This window comes from Arachis stenosperma, chromosome 5, assembly GCF_014773155.1.
Source record: "Arachis stenosperma cultivar V10309 chromosome 5, arast.V10309.gnm1.PFL2, whole genome shotgun sequence".
In the NCBI taxonomy this organism is placed as follows: domain Eukaryota; kingdom Viridiplantae; phylum Streptophyta; class Magnoliopsida; order Fabales; family Fabaceae; genus Arachis; species Arachis stenosperma.
This window is the reverse complement of record NC_080381.1, coordinates 122,356,909-122,364,794: the sequence shown is the minus strand read 5'-3', so window position 1 is coordinate 122,364,794 and position 7,886 is coordinate 122,356,909. Positions and strand designations below refer to the sequence as shown.

Below are 7,886 nucleotides of genomic sequence, written 5' to 3'. Positions count from 1 at the left end.
CCAAACCAATTAAAATCGGTTTGATTCGGTTCGGTTTGTTCGGTTTTTTCAATCAATTAAAAAAAATACATCGATTAGCAACGCTTTGGCCCTTTCACTATAATCCGTGCCAGTCAAATCAGAGAACTTAGAAAGGTAGCAAGATAATATATCTTATAAATGTACCTTCCCTCCAAAAAAGCATATAATAGTATTAGTATATACATTTCCATGCCACCTTTATGTAGCAACTTTCTTTGTTTACTTGAATATATCTTTGTTTTTCATGATTTTCACATATTCACACCTTGGTTTTGATGCTATGGAATTCTCATTTAATTAGCAATTAAATATATTTGTGTATGAACAAATTTATATGGCACAAGATTCACATGCCTTCCGATTTCCAACAATACACATTTTGTTATAATAAAGAGTAATTCAGAAATTTGCTAACTTTTACAAAGTCTTTCTTTTCTCTTTTTTATATAAAAGAATTATACAGCATATATTACTAAAAGTGCAGAACATCACAATAAATACCATACCCTGTTTAGCTAATTCTTGGAGAAGGAAACCATTGCCTGTCCTAATGTGAAGTACACTCCAATTAGATAAAACTTTATTTCCTAAGTCACTAGCTTCAGCTTTGACATCATCAACATGATTTGGTATGCGGCCTTGAGAGATGTCAACGCACAAGGCTTTTGTCCAAGATGCAACTACTTCCATCACATCAGCCCCAAACCTGCACATGCAAAATAGGCAGAAAACATAAATGAAAGTTAAACAAGTCATAATGTTCATCATTATAGATAGCGCAACAATGTATCACTACCAAAAATTGCCTATAACAATAATGTTCATCACTGCCTAGAAGTTCTCTTAACCAAATTAACCAAGTCACAACAATGAATCAATAACCAGCAATGAATCAATAACCAACAAGGCAACAACAGTACCAAATTACCAAGTCAGCAATAAATCAATAAACAGCAATGATCAAGAATAAAGTGAACAAAACCTGAATAATAAACTGATAACCCTAAGCTGAACAAGAAATCAATAACAAGCAAGACCAAATTACCAACATAAACTGAACAATAAACCATTAACCAGCATTCCAGCAATACCAAATTATCAAGAATAAAGTGAACAAAACCTGAACAATAAACTGATAACCCTAAACTGAACAAGAAATCAATAACAAGCAAGACCAAATTACCAACATAAACTGAACAATAAATCAATAACCATTATCCAGCATTCCAGCAATAACAAATTATCAAGAATAAACTGAACAAAACCTTAACAATAAACTGATAACACTAAACTGAACAAGAATGGTAAACAGCTAAACATTACCTGAATAGATGGCTCGGGCTCCATATTCACTTGAATCGGCTGCTGGGTGGAAGTGGCAAGGTGCTGTGTTGATCTTGGGTGCTATCTGTTGTGCTGCCCTATGCAAGTTTAATATAATTTGAAGATGAAAACATGTAAAATTACCAGAAATTCAAACAAAAATACACTGAACATAGAACAAAAATTATTCAAAGAAAAGCATAAATTCAAACAAAATTACACTGAACAAAGAACAGAAATTATTCAAACAAAAGCATAAATTCAAACAAAATAAAATTATTTAACAATGACCTGAAATTCAAACGAAAATTCACTGAACATGAAACAAAAATAATTCAAATTAATACCTGACTTGGATGAGTTGGATCCTCCATATCTGGTGTTCGGTGTTGGGAGGTGCTGCATGCTGGAAGGGGCTGGTCCGGCGCTACTGGGTGGCTGGTCCGACGCTGTTGGGAGGCATTGCTGCGAGGCGCGGCTGGGAGGTGTTGCTGCGAGGCGCGGCTGGGAGGCGTTGCTGCGAGGCACTGGTTCGCGGGACTGGGAGGCGCTTGTTCGCGGGACTGGGAGTGGGAGGGGCTGGGAGGCGGGGCTAGGAGGCGCTGCTGGGAGGGGGCTGGGAAGGGTTGGGGTAATGAGGTTTCTTGGCTGCGCTAGGGTAGGAGAATAGGAGTTAGTGAGTTAGTGGTTTAGGGTTATCTGATGGGTTGGGGTCATGTTAGGTTATCTGATGGGTTGGGCTTGGGCCGTTTGGGGGTGGGGGGCGAATGGTTTTTTATGGTTTTTAGTTGACCGGTTCGGTTCGGTTCGGTTAAGGTTTTTAGTATTAAAACCGAAAACCGAACCGAACCGCATAAAAACAGAAAAATATAATTTTTTCGGTTTTTTCAATTTTCGGTTTATTCGGTTTTCGATTTTTTCGGTTCGGTTGGCCGATTTTGTTCGGTCTGGTTCGGTTTTGAACACCCCTAGTTGATGGTGTTTTGTTAAATTATCTGAAATAATTTTATTGATGATTGATGATTTTTTTTAATTTGAAATTATATATTTAATTTTTAATAATTTTATTTAATATTTAATTAAACCGGTTGAATTCTGGTCGAACCATTAAACTAATGAACCAGTCACTCTACCGGTTTTTTGACCGGTCCGATTCTTGCAACCTTGGTTTATCCACTCTAAAATAAACTGAAACGACGCCGTTTAACTTAATCTTTTTTCTTGTTACTTGTTTGGGTTCAGTGAAGTGAAACGCTGTGAAGAAGGGAAAAAATGGCTTCTTCTTTTTCTTCTTCGATGTGCGCTTCTTACTCTTCAGTAATCTCGAGACCTTTTTATAATTCTCAACCGCAATTCGCGTTCTTCTGTACCGGGAAACTCGGTTCGGTTCCCGATTCGGGTGGGCGGTTCAGGTGTATGGCTGGTCAAACCGGATTCTTCACAAAGCTTGGGAGGCTAATAAAGGAGAAGGCGAAGAGCGACGTTGAGAAGATATTCTCCGGCGGGTTCACGAAGACGCGGAAAAACCTCGCCGTCATCGACGAGCTTCTTCTCTATTGGAATCTCTCCGACACCGATCGAGTACTCGACGAGCTCGAAGAGGTTTAGCTTCTTACGAAATTGAAAAGCTCCTAAAATAATAAAATGCGTAATGTAATGTTATTTGAAAAAGAAAATGGTTTTTTATTATTTACTATTTAAGTTTATGATTTGATGTGTTCATTTTGTGTTCAGGCTCTTTTGGTGTCTGATTTTGGACCAAAAATCACTATTAAGATAGTGGAGAATTTGCGTGAGGATATATTGTCAGGGAAGCTCAAATCAGGCACTGAGATAAAGGTATCATTTCAATCAGCACACACACTCTGATAGAAGAAAATCCTTGCACTTTGATCATTTTATCTATATTACTTAATATACCAGGGAATTTCAAATTTTGTGACATGAAATATGTTATGCATGGATTTGAATGGCTTTAGGAAGCATTGAAACAGAATGTCTTGGATTTGTTGACGACTAAGGGGAGTAAAACTGAACTTCAACTTGGATTCAGGTGAGAGGGCTATTTAACTTTTGATTTTGACATTGTTATGAGACAGCAATTTTTATTAGTTGCCAATTTTGTGCTTTATATTGGATTAATTTGTTATCTTCAGGAAGCCAGCTGTAATAATGATAGTTGGTGTTAATGGTGGTGGAAAGACAACATCTCTGGGTAAGAAAAAGACTTAAGAAATTGACCCTATTATTTGCCTTGTAATGAAACCAAAAATTGCTATGAAACACAATTTTCTTTTATCTTTCTCTCCTATGAACAAACTTCTAAAAGTTTGTTGTGTTTGGTGAGGTTGGAAAAATATTAAACTTTTATGGCATAGAGTAACTAATAAGTTAAAGTTTGGTCGTTGATACTGTTATAGTGTAACTAGTGCTTAAAAACTCCAATTCTTTTAACATATGAAGCAGAGGCAAACAGTTTAGAAATTTAAAAGCATGCGAACATGACAGCTCTTTCATGCAGGAAAGCTGGCGTATAGACTGAAGAAAGAAGGGGCAAAGGTTAGATTATGTTACTTGAGTTTGGTTTATGCCATGACTACTTAGGATATGATGGTTAATGCTGGTTTTCTGTTTGTATCTTTAAAAATCAACCAGATACTGATGGCTGCTGGTGATACATTTAGAGCAGCTGCTGGTGATCAGCTAGAGATATGGGCTGAAAGGACTGATTGTGAGATTGTTAGGGCTGAATCAGAGAAAGCCAAAGCATCATCAGGTACAAATGAAGTTAGAGCTCACTCAATTACCACCAGATCTTCTGTTCATTCTTTTTCACATAACTTCATTTCTTACTTTATTTGATTTTATTCTTTAAAAAATTCGATTAAATTTGTTTCTTAGTCTTTATTGTTATATCTATAGTTGTTACTATATTGTATTACTTGCAGTGCTTACACAAGCTGTGAAAAAGGGAAAAGAACTAGGTTTCGATATTGTTTTATGCGATACATCTGGACGTAAGTGCGAAATTTTACAGATAGCTATTTTGTGTTTTCATGAACTACTTGATTGTTTGTAATACTAACGCTGCTGATCACTTTGAATTGTCAGGTTTACACACTAATTACAGCCTAATGGAAGAATTGATTTCTTGTAAAAAGGCAGTGAGCAAAGTCGTTGCTGGTGCCCCTAATGTAAGTCCAAGTTTTTGGCAGTTACTTTTTGCTCTTTTTACACGCATTTTACTTCTGGTGATAGATGTACTTATGATTTGAAAGTGATTTCCCAAGTTTTATTCATATGAGGCTCTGAGGGGTAAGCTTTTAGACTTCCAGACAGAATTTGATGAGCCATTATAGTACTTACAATCTTTGTTAATGTACGAAAACTCTCTATATCTGTATTTTCTTACAATCTGTGTTTCATCTAAATGACTTCTTTATCCCTGTTCAACAAGATTGTGCGCTTTTGACATTTTTAATTCCTCATGGGCTGACACTAACAATAACTTCTTTCTTACCTGAGTTGCCTCTCTCTCTCTCTCTCTCTCTCTCTCTCTCTCTCTCTCTCTCTCTCTCTCTCTCTCTCATAATGCGATGTGAGGGTATTGATGATGTCTGCAGGAGATCCTACTGGTTCTGGATGGAACTACAGGTTTGAATATGCTGCCACAGACAAGAGAGTTCAATGAGGTAAACACTAGTTTATGTTTTGAATTGGATTTTTGTCTGACCAGTTCGAAGTTCTACTAATAGGAATAATAAACTTCATTCTATCCCTTCCCGTGCTTACATATTTTATCAAACCGTGACCCAATGAATTGTCTATCACATATTAGCTTTTTAGGGTGTAGTGTGATTATTGACCCTTAATATTTCCAAATCAATTCGATGTTAGTTGTTACCTAAACTGTTTCAACGCTAAAACCTCCAATGTGCAGGTTGTAGGTGTTACGGGTTTAATTTTGTCCAAGCTGGATGGTTCTGCAAGAGGCGGCTGTGTGGTATTCTCTTCATTTCATCTTACTGATCTCTACTATTTTAGGGCTCAACAAATCTAATATTATTTATTTTTGCTGGGCAATCATGTTGAAATTGTAAGACACTGATATCTGTTGTCAGGTCAGTGTTGTTGATGAGCTTGGAATCCCTGTTAAATTTGTGGGTGTTGGTGAACGTGTAGAAGACCTTCAACCCTTTGATGCAGAGGCCTTTGTCAATGCCATCTTTTCATAAACCAATGTTAGGTTATGTTAATATGGTATGCGAATTATGATTTGTTCTCGTCATGAAATTTTTTGCAAATTTGTCATGGTATAACTGGAATTACACGCATTTTGAAAGTACAGAAAATGGCTAAAACACTGTCCAAGACATGTCTCTTGTATATCTCTATTTAAGCTTTTGTTTATATCAGTTATCCAAACATACTTTTTACCCCAGCTTCTCTTTCTCTTCTATGGACAGTAATAAAATGCTACCTTAAAAATGTAGAACTCTATGAAAAATGAAATATTAGCATTTTAGTTAAACCAGAAGCACTTTGAATTGTAGCCTTGTGCTTGTAGGACATTTTCTTGCTTGTATTGGCTATTTCAATTTACTTTTCCATACCATTGTTGTATATGTTCTGCTTCAAGATCATTTATTAGCAGAAAAGCTTGGCATGGATATGAAGAGCCAATACCAGGTCATAGGAAAGACTGGCAGTGAAGCCATGCTTAGGAGAGGGAAGGCAATCAAGGCATTACAAAATTGTGTAAATGATTTTGTGGTGCAGAGACGATATTGCTTTTGATGCACGTTAGGGTGTATAGAAACATTTTTCATTCTCTGTGGCTCAGTTTTTGACAACACAAAGGTGTTTATATGATGTGCATGTAAACATGTGCCCCATTGTTTGTAATATATCTGTTTGATTAATGATATGTTTTTCTTGCTTAGATTTCTCAGGTTTTTCAGTTTCAACCATATCAATTCATCATCTATGCAAATTTGCACTTGTAAAGGAAATTTACCCATAATAATTATCTAAAAGGTTTGGTTTTTGCCTTTTTGGTAACGTTCATACATTACTGAATGGTAAGTAAAATATTACTACATGAATGATGTGGGTGTTATTTAAAATTTATTTAAAAAGTTAATATAATTTTTAAAAACTATTGATATGATTAGAATGGTCTTTACAATGCGTGCTTACATCTCAGTTAATAACAAAGTTAAAAACTTTATAATACAAAATTTTATGTGTAATACACTACTACTCTAGGTTGCCACATCATATGTTTGACAATATTTCATATTTGTTTTGTAAATTATCACTAAAAGAGGATAACCCCATTGGAATTAACAGAGGGAAGTAGAACATTATGAATAGGCTAATTCATCTTAAGAATTTTGGTATGACAATCAATATGAATCTAGAGCCACTTGCATCTGAAAGCTATATGTTCATAATCATAGACTAGAAGCTGGCATGTTATAGTAGGTAGAATGACAAATATAGACAGAATTTCCAGTTTTCTTGAGCTTGAAGTCAAGTGCAATTACAGTCAAATTTCTTCCACTCTTCACCACTGAAGCATTAGCTACCACTGCTTCCTGCATAAACCGTTTACATTTCAAAGGGTCGAACCACCAATCAGAAAGTAATTAGGCAATTATGATGAATCCATGATTTAATGTGCTGTTTCTTTAAACTGCACATTGCAGCTTATATGATCTTCATCCAAGTGTTACATTACATGAACTGTTAAGAGGCATATGGCAAATGTCAATGTAAGTCACCATCACCAAGACACCCAACATTGCATTGAGGTTGTGACTTAAGTGACTATTTGCCAAGAATTACCCGGGGTGGTTCGCATATTTTCTTTTTCATTCCTGATAATTTTACGCTAGAAATCTTGCATCATCCAAATTGTTTTTTCAATTCAGGATGCGCAGAATGTGAACCACAACTGTAGGGGTGGAAAAAGGCCAAGCGGCTTGCCAGGGGCTTGCAGCCTGGCCTGTATTTGACCTAGCCTGGCCTGACCTGTTATAAAATAGGTACAGCCTGGTCTGGCCTGTTATAAAATAGGTACAGGTCCAGGCTCTTTTAAAAGCCTTAATACATTAATAGACCAGGCCGAGGCTTACTAATTAGCTTTATAGGCCTGTCAGGCCTGCCTGAACCTGTTAAAATATAATTAAATATGTAAATAATTATTTATTATTAATAAAATTATGAGATATTTTAAATTTATTATATTTTATTATAAATATTTTTGTATATTTTAAATATATTAAAAGTTTAAATTTTTTTATAAATATTAAATATATGACATATTACATATAACTATTTTTATTAAAAAATAATTTTTTTATTTTTATAAAAAAAAATTATCAGGCCTTTTAACAGGCTTCAGGCCAGGCCAGGCTAAATAACAGGCCAGGCCTAATACTTTATAAAGAGCCTATAATAGGCTGTAGGTCAGGCTCAGGCCAATCAACTATATGACAGGCCAGGCCTGTTAAGAGCAAAGCCTGGCCTGACCTGGC

General features: G+C 35.7%; 1 protein-coding gene and 1 long non-coding RNA gene across 5 annotated transcripts; one reads left to right on the top strand and one right to left on the bottom strand.

Moving 5' to 3' along the window:
* Nucleotides 1-466: 466 nt before the first annotated feature.
* On the bottom strand, nucleotides 467-2,033 carry LOC130982779 (uncharacterized). Its single transcript, XR_009087200.1, has 3 exons — nucleotides 1,692-2,033; nucleotides 1,345-1,442; nucleotides 467-727 (listed from the first exon to the last, which is right to left on the bottom strand). It is a non-coding gene; the product is annotated as an uncharacterized LOC130982779 (long non-coding RNA).
* A 567-nt stretch (nucleotides 2,034-2,600) lies between these two features.
* Nucleotides 2,601-6,367, top strand: LOC130979379 (cell division protein FtsY homolog, chloroplastic-like). 4 transcript variants are annotated; one of them, XM_057902810.1, is made up of 12 exons: nucleotides 2,601-2,946; nucleotides 3,079-3,183; nucleotides 3,324-3,397; nucleotides 3,501-3,559; nucleotides 3,866-3,903; nucleotides 4,000-4,120; nucleotides 4,293-4,361; nucleotides 4,456-4,538; nucleotides 4,968-5,036; nucleotides 5,285-5,347; nucleotides 5,466-5,604; nucleotides 5,996-6,365. In XM_057902810.1, the coding sequence occupies exons 1-11, from the start codon at nucleotides 2,617-2,619 to the stop codon at nucleotides 5,577-5,579; spliced, it is 1,125 nt and encodes a 374-aa protein (XP_057758793.1). In that variant the 5' UTR covers nucleotides 2,601-2,616; the 3' UTR covers nucleotides 5,580-5,604; nucleotides 5,996-6,365. The 4 variants fall into 4 exon arrangements, with proteins under 4 accessions (XP_057758793.1, XP_057758792.1, XP_057758791.1 ...); XM_057902809.1 differs by having other exon boundaries at nucleotides 5,984-6,365; XM_057902808.1 differs by having other exon boundaries at nucleotides 5,999-6,364.
* Nucleotides 6,368-7,886: the final 1,519 nt, after the last annotated feature.

Coding starts and splice junctions, on each gene's coding strand:
- LOC130979379 (XM_057902807.1), top strand. CDS start 2,617: ATGGCTTCTTCTTTTTCTTCTTCGATGTGCGCTTCTTACTCTTCAGTA. Junction 4,362..4,455: donor TTTATGCGATACATCTGGAC/GTAAGTGCGAAA, acceptor TTGAATTGTCAG/GTTTACACACTAATTACAGC. Junction 5,037..5,284: donor AGACAAGAGAGTTCAATGAG/GTAAACACTAGT, acceptor TCCAATGTGCAG/GTTGTAGGTGTTACGGGTTT.